The sequence below is a fragment of the Bufo gargarizans genome, chromosome 2, assembly GCF_014858855.1.
Source record: "Bufo gargarizans isolate SCDJY-AF-19 chromosome 2, ASM1485885v1, whole genome shotgun sequence".
Lineage (NCBI taxonomy): Eukaryota > Metazoa > Chordata > Amphibia > Anura > Bufonidae > Bufo > Bufo gargarizans.
Window position 1 is genome coordinate 31,562,729 of NC_058081.1, and position 15,290 is coordinate 31,578,018.

At 47.2% G+C, this 15,290-nt stretch overlaps 1 protein-coding gene across 1 annotated transcript in view; it reads left to right on the forward strand.

Moving 5' to 3' along the window:
- Positions 1–15,290, forward strand: part of LOC122925556 (venom factor-like) — a 482,939-nt gene that overhangs the window by 251,558 nt on the left and 216,091 nt on the right. The window contains exon 29 of the mRNA XM_044276914.1: positions 5,707–5,846. Coding sequence (XP_044132849.1) covers positions 5,707–5,846 — 140 coding nt within the window. The remainder of the gene's footprint in view (positions 1–5,706; positions 5,847–15,290) is intronic.

Sequence of the window (15,290 nt, forward strand, 5' to 3'; positions counted from 1 at the left end):
GCCCTGTCAATCAGCAGGAGGAGGGGGCGTTTTTTTTTAAAGGAGGATGTGGCGGCTACCAGCAAAAATGAGTTTTGGGGGTGACAGAAGCCCTTTAACCACCTCAGCTCCCCTAACTTAAACCCCCTTAATGACCAGACCACTTTTTACAATTCTGCACTACACTACTTTCACGGTTTATTGCTCGGTCATACAATTTACAACCCAAATGAATTTTACCTCCTTTTCCTCTCACTAAAAGAGATTTCATTTGGTGGCATTTCATTGCTGCTGACATTTTTACTTTTTTTGTTATTAATCAAAATTTACCGAATTTTTTGCAAAAAAATGAAATTTTTCACTTTCAGTTGTAAAATTTTTCTAATAAAACTACATTTCAATATAAATTTTTCTCTAAATTTATTCTACATGTCTTTGATTTTTTTAAAAATGCAATAAGTGTATATTTATTGGTTTGCGCAAAAGTTATAGCGTTTACAAACTATGGTACAAAAATGTAAATTTCCGCATTTTGAAGCAGCTCTGACTTTCTGAGCACCTGTCATGCCCAGACAGTAGAAACACCCCACAAATGACCCCATTTCGGAAAGTAGACACCCTAAGGTATTCGCTGATGGGCATAGTGAGTTCATAAAAGTTTTTATGTTTTGTCACAAGTTAGCGGAAAATTATGATATAAATACCCCACAAGTGACCCCATTTTGGAAAGAAGACACCCCAAGGTATAATCATGGCAAGTTTATGTAAAGTTTTTTTTTTTTTTACAAGTTAGTGGAATATGAGACTTTGTAAGAAAAAAACAACAAAAAAAAACTTTTTCCGCTAACTTGTGCCCAAAAAATAAAAATTTGAGGAACTCGCCATGCCCCTCACGAAATACCTTGGGGTGTCTTCTTTCCAAAATGGGGTCACTTATAGGGTATTTATACTGCCCTGGCATTTTAGGGGCGTGAGAAGTAGTTTGAAATCCAAATGTGTAAAAAATGCCCTGTGAAATCCTAAAGGTGCTCTTTAGAATTTGGGCCCCTTTGCCCACCTAGGCTGCAAAAAAGTGTCACACATGTGGTATCGCCGTACTCAGGAGAAGTTGGGCAATGTGGTTGACTTTTAGAGAGATATTTCTCTCACCCAGCATGGGTATATGTAAAAATACACCCAAACCACATTAACTTTTTTGCTTACCGGTGATTTTTTTTGTTTTGATTTTTTTTCCTTTATAGGGCAATCCTCTCCTTCCCCATGGGACAATGTGCAAAGCGCAAATCGCCCAGAGATGTGGCGAAGTACATTATGCACTTTGTCCCAGGTGAAAGGAGAGGTTTGCGGCAGCTGTGAGTGAAAGGGCCCTAAGAGCCCTGTGTGCCTGTTCTGTGTGACGCAATCCCTATGCTAATAGTGTACCTGTGTGTGCTACTTCCAGAAACACTCCCCTAAGGATAGGGCAGGGTGGGCAGGGCAGTCAGGACAGAAATAGCGGGTGTCATGCCTTATTCCACTCCTGCTACAGACACAACATCTTTTTCAGGGTGGCGCTTAGGTTGAGGTACCAGCAACAACATTGGGGAAATGATCTCTTCCTGAAATTTGAGGAAAGATCCTGTTCTCCCAGCCTTACTGTAGAGAACAAAACTATTGTACATAGCCAATTGAATTAAATATACAGACACCCTCTTATACCAGCGTCTGGTGCAGCGGGAGAGTAAATAAGGAGCCAACATCTGGTCATTGAAGTCCACCCCTCCCATGAGCAAATTATAGTCGTGGACCGAGAGGGGATTTTTAATGACACTGGTTGCTCGTTCAATTTGTATTGTCGTGTCTGCGTGAATGGAGGAGAGCATGTAAACGTCACGCTTGTCTCTCCATTTCACCGCAAGCAGTTCTTCGTTGCACAAGGCAGCCCTCTCCCCCCTTGCAAGACGGGTGGTAACGAACCGTTGGGGGAAGCCCCGGCGACTAGGTTGCGCGGTGCCACAGCAGCCAATCTGTTCTATAAACAAATGCCTGAAAGGGGGCACACTTGTGTAGAAATTGTCCACATAAAGATGGTACCCCTTGCCAAATAAGGGTGACACCAAGTCCCAGACTGTCTTCCCACTGCTCCCCAGGTAGTCAGGGCAACCGACCGGCTCCAGGGCCTGATCTTTACCCTCATAGACTCAAAATTTGTGCGCATAGCCTGTGGCCCTTTCACAGAGCTTATACAATTTGACCCCATACCGGGCGCGCTTGCTTGGGATGTATTGTTTGAAGCCAAGGCGCCCGGTAAAATGTATCAGGGACTCGTCTATGCAGATGTTTTGCTCAGGGGTATACAAATCTGCAAATTTGGTGTTAAGGTGGTCTATGAGGGGCCAAATTTTGTGGAGCCAGTCAAAAGCTGAGTGGCCTCTGGGAGGAGAGGTGCTGTTGTCACTAAAGTGCAAGAAACGCAGGATGGTCTCAAATCGTGTCCTGGACATGGCAGCAGAGAACATGGGCATGTGATGAATTGGGTTTGTGGACCAATATGACCGTAATTCATGCTTTTTTGTCAAGGCCCATGTTGAGGAGAAGGCCCAGAAAAGTTTTAAATTCGGAAACTTTGACGGGTTTCCACTGGAAAGACTGGGCATAAAAGCTTCCCGGGTTGGCGGCTACAAATTGAGTGGCATACCGATTTGTTTCTGCCTACGACTAAGTCCAAGAGCTCTGCAGTCAAGAACAGCTCAAAAAACCCCAGTGCCAATACTATCTGAGCTGTGTCAACCTGAACTCCAGACTGGGCTGTGAAAGGGGGAACTACTGGTGCGGGTGAAGTTGGGGGCTGCCAATCAGGGTTTGCCAGCACCTCAAGGACTCTAGGGGCTCTACGGGCCTGTCTGTGCGGTGGCTGCGACGGGGGAACTAATGCACGTGCCACCGTAACAGCTTCAACTGCCCTTCTGGTGCTCGCCATTTCACCATGTTCTACAGCAGTGCTGGTACTAGGTCCAGGATGGGCTGCGCTTCTGGTGTATGCCTCACCACGTAATCCGACAGCGCCAGCCCCACTCTGCTGCCCTTGAAGCGGATCCTGCGCAACCTGTGGTCTAGCAACACGGGGCCGGGTACGCCTGGTGGTATCAGGGACCTCAACCTCATCGTCCGAACTTTGGGTCAGACTGCCCCTGCTTTCTACAGGTTCGTATTCTGACCCGCTGGATTCGTCAGATGAGGGTTCCCATTCCTCATCCGACTGGGTCAGAAGCCTGTAGGCCTCTTCAGAAGAATACCCCTTACTTGCCATTTGGTCAACTAAATTTAGGGGGTATTCCCTGAGACTACCTAAGAAAAAAAGCAAGCCTGTCTTACAAATGGGAGGCTAGCGAAGTATCGGAAGCTGCTGCGGTTGATAAAAAATATCAAAACAGATTTTTTTTTTTATCGCCGCAACGCTTGTAAAGTGATTGTGAGGTGATAAAAAATAAATAAAATTTTGTCACTGCGGTGGGGCGGGCGTGGGTGAACGCACGTGTGGGCGACAGATCAGGCCTGATCGGGCAAACACTGCGTTTTGGGTGGAGGGCGAGCTAAGGTGATACTAATACTATTATAGATCTGACTGTGATCAGTTCTGATCACTTACAGATACTATAAAAGTACCAATGCTGATTAGCGATACGCTAATCAGCGAATCAGTGACTGCGGTGGGGTGGGCTGGGCGCTAGCCGCCGCTAACTACCTAACAAAGGGGCCTAAATTAACCTTAAAACCTAACCGTCAATACCAGTGAACACGGATCACTTTTTTCCCTTTCACTAGGTGATTGACAGGGGTGATCAAGGGGTTAATTGGGGTGATGGGGGGGTGATCTGGGGCTAATTGTGTGTTGTTTGTGTACTTACAGTGATCTGTGCTCCTCTGCTGGGACCAACCGACGAAAAGGACCAGCAGAGGAGCACAGAAGCCATTTAACACATTATATTTATAAATATAATGAGTTATATGGCTTGTGATTCTTTTTTTTTTAAATCACCAGCCTGCCAGCGATGTTCATTGGCTAGCAGGCTGGTGACGAACTCCCCCTGCGACTTTTGCCAGCCCGCAATGCGAATGCGCATGATGGCTATGCGCGTCATCTCGCCACTCATGAGATGACGCGCCCGAGGGTCAAGGAGGAATAACAGGGCCGCCTCCGGACCGCAATCTTGCGTTAGGCGGTCCAGAGGTGGTTAGGCAAAAAGCATAGATGTGGTAGGCAATAACAAGTGCTTGGCGGCACTAAATCAGAAACCATATGTCCTACCACAATCCGGGGGGTTCCAGTGCACATCCATGAATCCCGGAGGGAAAGCAAAAACCATCTATCCCTGGGCTAGATGATGATGTGGTATTGAAGGACAGGGTGGGCAAAGAACTGTCCCTGATATTGCCCTACAGGGGGTGCTATTCTGGCCCTGATAGCCTAACCACAGACCACCCGCCCTGATAAGAGCAACCCTACCCGGAACCTTACCCTATATAAAAATGGCCCTAGTAAGCCTCTAGCCCCTGACTTCCAGGTGATCACTATATAGATCTATTTAGTTTTTGTCTCATTATAAAAGTATATTATAAGTATATCGCACCCCTCAGTGTGTCACACCTATCGATAGCACACCTATACCAGTCCTTAAAAGGACTTTTGTGGCCCTATTAGCTAGCGTTTGGTGTCCCTAACAGCCTGTCCCTGCTCCACACAGCAACCTCTCCCTACACTGGCAAAACACTGAATGTAAAATGGCGGCCAGATCAGGTTTATTTATAAGGTAGGGGGTGTGTCCATGTGCTGAAATGTCTCAATTAGCTGTCCTGTACCACCTGATGGATGTGTCATGCGTCAAAGTTCTTCATAATGTAAAAGAATATGGCGGGCACAAATTTCACCATATGTTTGCATGTTTGGAGAATAGCGAACACGCAAAGTTCGCCGAGAAACGACCGCCGGGTGAACCGCAAGGCCATCTCTAGTTCAGAGGAAATGCAAAATTATAAAATTATCAGTGACGTCCACACCAACTTACTGCTGATACCCTCTCCACTGTGTCGGGGGGGGCTCTACTTGTATAAGTGTTTACTAGAACAGGTTCTGTAGACATCTATGTGGAATCAGCTGACGACCTTGTAAAAAGAGTGCGCTTCTTTTTGGAGCTAACATTGACCTGTAAGGCTGAATTCATACTGTACTTCAGTTATTTGGTCAGTTTTGGCCCAGTAACTGCCCAAGTAAGTGAAGTGTGCAGTGATTCTATGAGCGACGCCTGTCATCTGCATGTCATACGGACTCACAGTATTATTTCACTACCACAGCAGACTCCCTATGCGTGTTACTGCAAGGCACAGTGTTCTACACCACTATAAAGGCTGTCTGTGGCGCAATTGTTTTTTTAATTCACTCATCTCTAATTGACACGACCATATGTGTATTGCAAAATATGGATCCGCAAAAAATATGGGTCCATGTGACGTCTGTGTTGCATCCGTGTTTTTGTGGATCCATTGTAACAATGCTTATCCTTGTCCGCGATATCAACAAAAATATGACATACAGAGGCGAACAGTACACAGTGTCTGGGTCACAGAAATCAATGGGTTCACATCCTGTCTGCATGACAAGATTTAGAGTAATAATATGTACATTTTACTCGACTAAATTTGTAATCAATCACATGGAATTTTACATTCTCTCTAACATTTTCTTGGCAGGTATCTGTGTGTCTAAACCTCACAATATTGAGGTGAGGAAGGACTTCTTCATTGATCTGAAGCTTCCATATTCTGTGGTGAGAAATGAACAAGTAGAGATACGGGCCATTCTCTACAACTATCAAAACATTAGGCTGAAGGCAAGTCAACCACATTACAGTCATAAAAATGGGAAAGACGAGTCAATCAACCTGCAAACTAGTGTTGAGTGAATCGAAATTTACAAAGTGGTAACAAATCAATTTTCCTAAAATGGCAGTAAAACTGAAAAAAATTATACTTACCTCATACAATTATGTGCGAAGAGTCCTCCACGGCCATCTTGATTGAAGATCCCGGTCAAAATCTTGTGCGCAGTGACGTATGATGGCTGGATTTTCCAGCAAGATGTCATTTTTTTTTAACAGATTAACCCCTAACAGCCCTCAAGGGTCATCTCCAGATTCAGCAATCATCACTGAATCCAGCACCTGAGGGGTTCAATGATGAGGGGAGGCGCAATCCCTGTCATTGCTTCCGCTTCTCACAAAGAAATGCGTTTCGTGACAAAGTAATTCGTCACAAAGCAAACTTCTTTGTGAAATTCAGCAAAGCAGCCAAATCAAAGTTTTCAAAAATGTGCTCATCTCTACTGAGAGCGCTTACTTCTCAGTCATTCATCTTTCATGAATGGTCATCTTTAGCATTGAGTGAATCGAAGAGAAACGAAAAAATAAAATTTGCCATGAATCCGAATTTTCTTTGCGCTTCGTGGTAAGGGCTCTTTCACACTTGCGTTCTTTTCTTCCGGCATAGAGTTCCGTCGTCGGGGCTCTATGCCGGAAGAATCCTGATCAGTTTTATCCTAATGCATTCTGAATGGAGAGAAATACGTTCAGGATGCATCAGGATGTCTTCAGTTCCGGAACGGAACGTTTTTTGGCCGGAGAAAATACCGCAGCATGCTGCGCTTTTTTCTCCGGCCAAAAATCCTGAAGACTTGCCGCAAGGCCGGATCCGGAATTAATGCCCATTGAAAGGCATTGATCCAGATCCGGCCTTAAGCTAAACGTCGTTTCGGCGCATTGCCGGATCCGACGTTTAGCTTTTTCTCAATGGTTACCATGGCTGCCAGGACGCTAAAGTCCTGGCAGCCATGGTAAAGTGTAGTGGGGAGCGGGGGAGCAGTATACTTACCGTCCGTGCGGCTCCCGGGGCGCTCCAGAGTGACGTCAGGGCGCCCCACGCGCATGGATGACGTGATCGCATGGCACGTCATCCATGCGCATGGGGCGCTCTGACGTCACTCTGGAGCGCCCCAGAGCCGCGCGGACTGTAAGTATACCGCTCCCCCGCTCCCCGCTCCTACTATGGCAACCAGGACTTTAATAGCGTCCTGGGTGCCATAGTAACACTGAACGCATTTTGAAGACGGATCCGCGTTTTTCCGGATCCGGCGTGTAATTCTGGCAAGTGGAGTACACGCCGGATCCGGACAACGCAAGTGTGAAAGAGGCCTTACAAATAATTTATTTTTCCTAAAATGGCAGCTAAATGTGTTACAAAGTGAAAGTAAGAAGCCCGGGAACATGATATGACCCATAATGCTGTGCATCAAGCCAATAAGCAAATAGCCATCCCCTGTGCTGTCACAGCCCTATAAAAGCCTCATCCAACCTGGTCTCCGCCATGTCACTGTGAGCTGAGCATAGGTACAGATGTGGAAAGCACTATGGACAGTGGTTAAAGGCGTTGTCTCACCTCATCAAGATGAACTTATTATGTGTATAAAGTTAATATGAGTAACTTACTAATATATGTTCCTTTTCAATAATGGCTCTGGTCCCTAGTATCCCCAAATGTGTTCCTTTTCATGCACTGCTCGTTTCTAGGGATTACGGCCACCATTGCCATGTTGCAGCGGTGGCCGCCTAGCGCATAACAAGCATAAGCCGACCTTCTGGTATCACGGGAGCGAGTGCACAGATCCCGTGTGCGCATTAGCTCAGGTCCCCGACCACCGCTCTTCTATGGCAGTTGCTAACGTCCTCGGCCACCTCATTTCAAATATGGCTGCTTGTATAGAACAGCTCCAGGGCATGTGCCACAGCCTTGGAAATGTTCTATACATCCATGGAAAGATGGAGAACTAGCAAACAGATCGGGGCAACCTTTTATCATTGGTTGTCACGATCTGCACAGCGTTCATTCAGCCGAAGCTGATAGGGATTCTTATAGGCCTTTTTCAGACGGGCGTCACGTTTTGGGTCCGGATGCGTCCTGGGTGCATTGCGACAAACCCACGCGACTAGATACGTAATTGCAGTCAGTTTTGACTGCAATTGCATTCCGTTGTTCAGTTTTATCGCACGGGTGCAATGTTTTTTGCACGCACGTGATAAAAACTGAATGTGGTACCCAGACCCAAACTTCTTCACAGAAGTTCAGGTTTGGGTCCAAGGTTGTGAAGATTGTATTATTTTCCCTTACAACATGGTTATAAGGTAAAATAATGGCATTCTGAATACAGAATGCTAAGTAAAATAGGGCTGGAGGGGTTAAAAAAATAAATTAATTAATTAACTCACCTTAATCCACTTGTTCGCGCAGCCGGCATCTCTTCTGTCTTCATCTGTGAGGAAAAGGACCTGTGCTGACGTCACTGCACTCATCACATGGTCCATGGTGCACGAACAAGTGGATTAAGGTGAGTTAAATTATTATTATTATTTTTTTTTAACCCCTCCAGCACTATTGTACTATACATTCTGTATTCAGAATGCTATTATTTTACCTTATAACCATGTGTAAGCATGCAGTGGGTGACATCATGGATGGTAGGTATGTGTCACGGAGGCTGCTACGCTCAGTGATGTAAATCCCGGAGGTAAGTAGTGACCAGTGGTGGTAGATCACTGAGTTGGTGGTAGCTGGAATTTGGGTCCGGGATTTAGGAGTGACTGAAGAGCTTGGGTGGGAAGGTCACTCCCATACTCCATCTCGAGTGTTACCACCACACACACAGGTGCGATGGTGGTTTTAAAAAGGACACTCTGCCGGAGAGCAGGGTGTGGATGGTGGTCTGAGAGGAAGACTACTGAACCAAACTTCTTGGCAGTGAGGATTTGCTGGGAGAAGACTGCAGCTGGTGAGGAGCCTGTATCACTGTGTGTTGTTATTTTATTTGGACTGTTCTGTTATTTGAAGAAAGCAAGCCTGTACCGTACTGTGTGCCGAATAAAACCCTGAAAAGAGACTGTTTGAGTGGTCCCGTCTCACATATGGTGGAGGATGCAGGCAAATGGTTGCTAGGAGCAACGACATGAAAACCTGTCAGTGGTGAATGTCGTGGGTTAAGGCAGCAGCAGGATTGCAACAAGAATCTGTTGAAATGGAGGAGGCTTTACAGGCTCAACGGCAGGCTAATGCACAGCAACACGAGACTAACCGCCTGTTGACTGAGCAAATTGCGGCCCTCAGAGACGCTGTGACAGCACCTCAAGTGGTGCATATGGCTGGGCAAGCTTCAGGAGGGGTTCGGAAAACTGTGCAGTCGGCTTTACAGAGAATGACAAATGAGGACGACGTGGAGGCTTATTCAAGTGTCTTTGAACGTATTGCAGACAGGGAGAAACTGCCTGTGGATCAGTGGGCTGAGGTGCTGGCTCCATATTTGACTGGGGAGCCGCAGAAAGCGTACTATGACCTGACCTTGCAGGATTCGAGAGACTACCGCAAATTAAAAGCGGAAATACTGGCTCGCATGGGAGTCAGTCCTGCACTCCAGGCCCAGCAGGTACAACAGTGGATCTTTTGCCAGGACAAACCACCGAGGTCACAGATGTTTGATCTGTTCCACTTGGTACGGAAGTGGTTGCAACCAGAGTCATCGTCCCCAGAGCAGATGGTGGAAAAAGTGGTAATGGATCATTACCTGCACTCTCTTCCTGGGCCAGTACAACGCTGGGTGGCCCAGGGAGATCCCCAGAATGCTGACCAGCTGATAAACCTGGTTGAGAGGTACACTGCAGCGGAGAACCTCCTTGCAGGAGCTGAGAAAATAAAAATAACGCCCGGCAACCCCAAGGTTTATGTGGAACCCAGTAGGAGGGGGTTTAAACCCAGGGGAGAGCGGGGACAAGTGCCCGTGGAAACTAAAAAAGCATCACCAGAGACTGGTTCTAGACCTCCACCCCCCCGTCTTGTTTGTTGGAGGTGTCATAACCTGGGGCACATTGCAGCTCACTGTCCCATGACAAATGAACGTATGGATTGTGACATGGCACGACGGTGCTCCCTGTTTGCCCATCCCACCTGCAGTGCCATCCAGTACCAGGCAACCAGGCCTCATATGTGCCAGGTGACTGTCAATGCTAGCCCTGTGACTGCACTACTAGACTCAGGATGCCTGGTGACACTTGTTAGAGAAAATCTTGTTCCCGTATTGCCGGCACCTGGACAGGGCATGGGGGTGATGTGTGTGCATGGGGATGTTAAGAACTATCCAGTTGCTCAGGTCACCATAGCCACTGAATATGGGACTGTATTGCATACGGTGGGCATGGTGAAGAACTTATTGCATGCCATGATAATAGGGCGGGATCTTCCGTTGTTTTGGGAACTGTGGGGTAAAATGTCACCCAAACAAGTAAAGTTTGCACCTGCTTATGATGTATCTCATGTTGAGGAAATCACAAACCAGGCTATGCCTAGGGAACCAGCTGAGGTAGTTGAGGGATTTCCGCTATCTGTCTTGGTGGGAGACGAGAGTGAGGCCGTAGAATCTGAACAGACCATATCCGTTCTGGATATCCCACAAGGGAATTTTGGGACGGCCCAGGTGCAAGACCCCACTCTAAAAGGGACTTTAGCAAATGTGACTGTTCTAAATGGTGTTCCCCAAGAGCCGGATGCTGACCACAGGTATCCGTATTTTGAAATGCACAATGACCTCTTGTATCGGGTTACCAAAGCTCACAATGAGGTGGTAGAACAGTTGGTGGTTCCCGGGCCCTATAGGAAACTGGTCCTAGAAATGGCTCATACTCATGTGTTAGGGGGTCATCTAGGTACAGATAAAACCCGCAAACGAATATTTCAAAGGTTCTATTGGCCGGGGTGTTATAAAGAAATAGACGAATACTGCAAATCCTGCCCTACATGCCAATTAAAGGCCCCGCGGTCTCATTTTAAAAGTCCGTTGGGTGACATGAAGCCTGATTCTCTGCTATGACATGAAGCCTGAATCCCTGCTATGGGACCTCTCTCCTCTGTCTGGGTGCCAGGGCCTAGAAATATCTGACAATGGCCTGTTCCAGTGGTGGGTAACATGAAGTCTGATTCTCTGCTATGACATGAAGCCTGATTCTCTGCTATGGGACCTCTCTCCTCTGTCTGGGTGCCGGGGCCTAAAAATATCTGACAGTGGCCTGTTCCAGTGGTGGGTGACATGAAGCCTGATTCTCTGCTATGACATGAAGCCTGATTCTCTGCTATGGGACCCTGTCTTTTCTGTCTTGGTGCCGGGGCCTAAATATCTGACAATGGCCTGTTCCAATGGTGGGTGTCGTGAAGCCTGATTCTCTGCTATTACATGAAGCCTGATTCTCTGCTATGGGACCTCTCTCCTCTGTCTGGGTGCCGGGGCCTAAAAATATCTGAAAGTGGCCTGTTCCAGTGTTGGGTGACATGAAGCCTGATTCTCTGCTATGACATGAAGCCTGATTCTCTGCTATGACATGAAGCCTGATTCTCTGCTATCAGAACTCTTTTTTATTAGAAAAATACAAAACTTTACAAACAAGAAACAAACAGAACAGCTTCTCAGCTGGCCCAGCCTCACTCATACTCACATTCATGCCAATACCCTATAAAAACTATATACAAACTATATACAAATGCTAAAAGAGAAATGAAACTTACTTAGCCGGTTCAGCTGTAAAATCCAAAAAGAAAAACTTGACTACTTGTCAATAAAAAAACACAAATAAGACTTTTTGCTTATAAAACAATAACAATAATGATAATAATAATGCTAATAATACAAAACAAAACAAAAATGTATTTATTTTTTTCCCCATCACCAATTTTTTATATTTTTTTTTAAATATTACCTTTTTACTAATATATCACTAATATATCACATAAAGCAAAACAAACCTATTTTTTACCTCCCTAATCTAGCCCTAACCCCCACTACCTACTCCATCGCCCTTCACCCATCACCCAAGGCTGACCTCCGCCTCACGTCTCTTTCGTGTCCACATAGTCCGAGGCCAGCCCTACCTCCACCACCCACATCTAGCCCCTCGCCCTATGTCCTCCCATGTCCGCATAGTCCAGGGCTAGATGCAGGCCTCCCCACTTCAAAACACACCTAAAACACATAAAAGCACAAATAAAAGACCCCTTCCCTCACCCACCCAACCTAACTAGCCCCAACTCATCCTATCCTAAAACAACATAAACAACATAACTACTTAACACACACTTCAAAATATTCTAATACACAGAACTACCCGAAGGCCAAAGCTCGGTCTCTGTAAGCCTTTCTTCAAAGCTCAACATCCCACAAAACAAAAATCTACAGTGAAAGCGTCAGCCCACCACCAGGAAACGTATGACTAGGCTAGGGCACGCTAAAAGCAAAGCCTCTCCAGAGGAGAGAGGCCCTACTGGTGCCCAGTCTCTCATACTCCAAAGAACGCACCTTCACCAGGTCACCCAGAATGTTCCTACATACCTCGTCCACTGGGAGGACTTTCTGCTGCGTTGAAACTAAGCACCGTGCATTCCACGTGTAGAACCTAACCACTATACTAACTAAAAAACATGTGTACAGGTCCCTTCTACCAATGTCTCTGAGCACTCCATAGGCCCACTCCGCGTAGGAGAGGCTGGCTAGCCTAGGCCAGCCAATGGAAGCTCCTTCCCGTTGGTATACCTCTTTATTAAAGGGACACTGAAGCAGGAAGTGATCCATACTTTCCAGTATGGAGCCACACTCCTCCCAGGGACAACCCCTTTCATCAGAGTTCCTGTACTTCAAGTTGTCCCTCACATACAGCCTCCCGTGAAAGCAGCGCCAAACCAAGTCCCAAAACTTCAAGGGGATCCTTGCAGAATTTAGCAACTGTAACCCCTTGTCTAGATCCCGGCTTGGGCAATCCCTGAGGGCCAGGGGCTTCTGGAAGTGGGACAACAAGACCCTCTCATCAAGGGACCTCCTTGACAGAGTCCTGATCTCCCTCACCTCCAGACACCACCGGCGGATCACCTTCAGAATCGGGGTGACGTAAGTCAGAAGATATCCGTGAGGCGTACGTAAGTCCTTCACTTGCCCTCCTGTCTCCCATTCCTGGAAGAAAGGCCAAAACCAGCCTCGGCAGGAGACTACCCACGGAGAAGCCCTCTCCATCCAGAGGTTCGCCAGATTCGCTTTAACAAAGGTGTTTACAAGAAACACCACGGGGTTGACCATAGATAACCCCCCTAGTCTCCTCGTGCGGTAAGTCACTTCTCTCTTGATCAGGTTCAGTCTATTCCCCCATAAGAGCTGGAAGAACAGACTATAAACCCGAGTCCAGAGAGGCTCTGGCAAGATACACACGCTACCCAAATAGATAAGCAAAGGGAGTAAGTAGACCTTGATCAGGTTTACCCTTTCCCTGAGGGTCAAAGACCAACCCTTCCACTGGTCGACCTTCTGAGCGGCGATCTTAAGCCTGTCGTCCCAATTTTGAGTGGGATAGTCCCCATGGCCAAAATGGATGCCTAGGACTTTGGCTGACGACTTGGGCCCTGGGAGGGTGTCCGGGAGATCAAAAACTGGATCACCCCCTCCCAGCCAGAGACTCTTACACTTATCCCGATTGATCATGGACCCGGATGCCTCCGAGTAGCGATCCACTTCAGACATCACGTATTCCGCCTCCCCTCTCGAGGATACGAAAATGGTGACATCGTCAGCGTACGCTACTACCCTCAGAGTGGCTTCCGGTGCCGCCCGATCCATCCCGACTCCCGCCAACGGTCCACGATCGATCCGCTTAAGAAAAGGATCAATCGCGAACACGTAGAAAAGCGGGCTCAAAGGAAAACCCTGGCGGACGCCAGACCCAACCTCAAAAGAGAAGCCAGACCAACCGTTCACAAGCGGGAAACTCTCTGCCCCTGCATACAAGATCTTTAACCAATCGACAAACCCCCCCCCCCCCCCCCGGCAGGCCATACTTCAGAAGGACCGACCAGAGGTACTCATGGTTCACCCGATCAAACGCCTTTGCTTGATCTAAGGACAGCATGTACCCCCTCCAGTAGCCCGCTCTACTCTGTTCCACTGCCTCTCGGACACCGAGTACAGCACTAAAAGTGCTGCGGCCTGGAACTGAGCAATGCTGAGCCACCGAAAGGAGTTGGGGTGCAAATTTTACCAGAATATTAAAAAGTATCTTGGCCAGAATCTTTCTGTCCGTATTAAGAAGTGCTATGGGACGCCAGTTCTCAATACGGCTCGGATCTTTACCCTTTGATAGAAGGATCAGAGCTGACCTCCTCATTGACCGAGGCAGAGTGCCCGAAGATAAGCACTCATTGAATACCTCAGTCAAGAGGGGACATAAAGAGTCCTTAAAGGCCTTATAAAACTCGGATGTTAAGCCATCCGGGCCTGGCGACTTCTTCAGAGCTAACCCTTCCACCGCCAGGATAACTTCCTGCTTCCTGATCTCTTCTACCAAACCGTCAAAAGAGAGGTGAGCTCCTGACTCAGGGATGACCCCAGCCAGGAAAGCCGACATCCTGTCCCGATCCAGATCCCTCCTCCCCAAGAGGCACGAGTAAAAGGATCTAACGACTTCCAGGATCCCTGATCTGGACCTGCTCAGAGATCCTGTACTATCGACCAGTCCTGTTATTAACTTACTCTTCACTGACATCTTACAATTTCTGTAGGTGTCGGGCAAGCGGTACCTCCCGAAGTCCCTCTCAAAAAGTAAAGATGTGTGCCTATCATACTGGCACCTCTTGAGCAAAGATTTCACCCTGGAGATATCCTCGCGGCTACCACCAGTCGAGACCAGATGCTCGAGTTTCCTCCTCAGACCCTGATACAGGCGGTACCTGTCCAGGGACCCGAGGCTCGAAAGCCGGCAGAAGAACTTTGCAGCCCGATCTTTGAATATCTCCCACCACTCTGACTTAGTATCACAGAGATCCAGTAAAGGTACCTGACTCTGAAGGAAGTCCTCAAAGGATTGTCTCACCTCTGCTTCCTCTAAGACACCCGAATTCAGCTTCCAATAACCTCTTCCCATTTGGGGGGATTCTGAAATATTCAGAGAAAACATAATCAAACAGTGATTGGAGAATTCCACCTCCACAACCCTTAAGGGCGAGAAGGTAGCCTCCTCCTTCAAAAAAAACCTATCTATTCTAGACCTGATCTGACTACCTCCATAGAAAGTGAAACCTCCGTGGCCTGGGGTATGCCTAATGTGGACATCCTCCAGACGAGCCTCACTAGCTACTCTATTCAGAAAAATACTATCATAAGTCAGCCGGTTTCTGGTGCCTCACCTGTCTTGGGGCCTTGTGACAGTATTAAA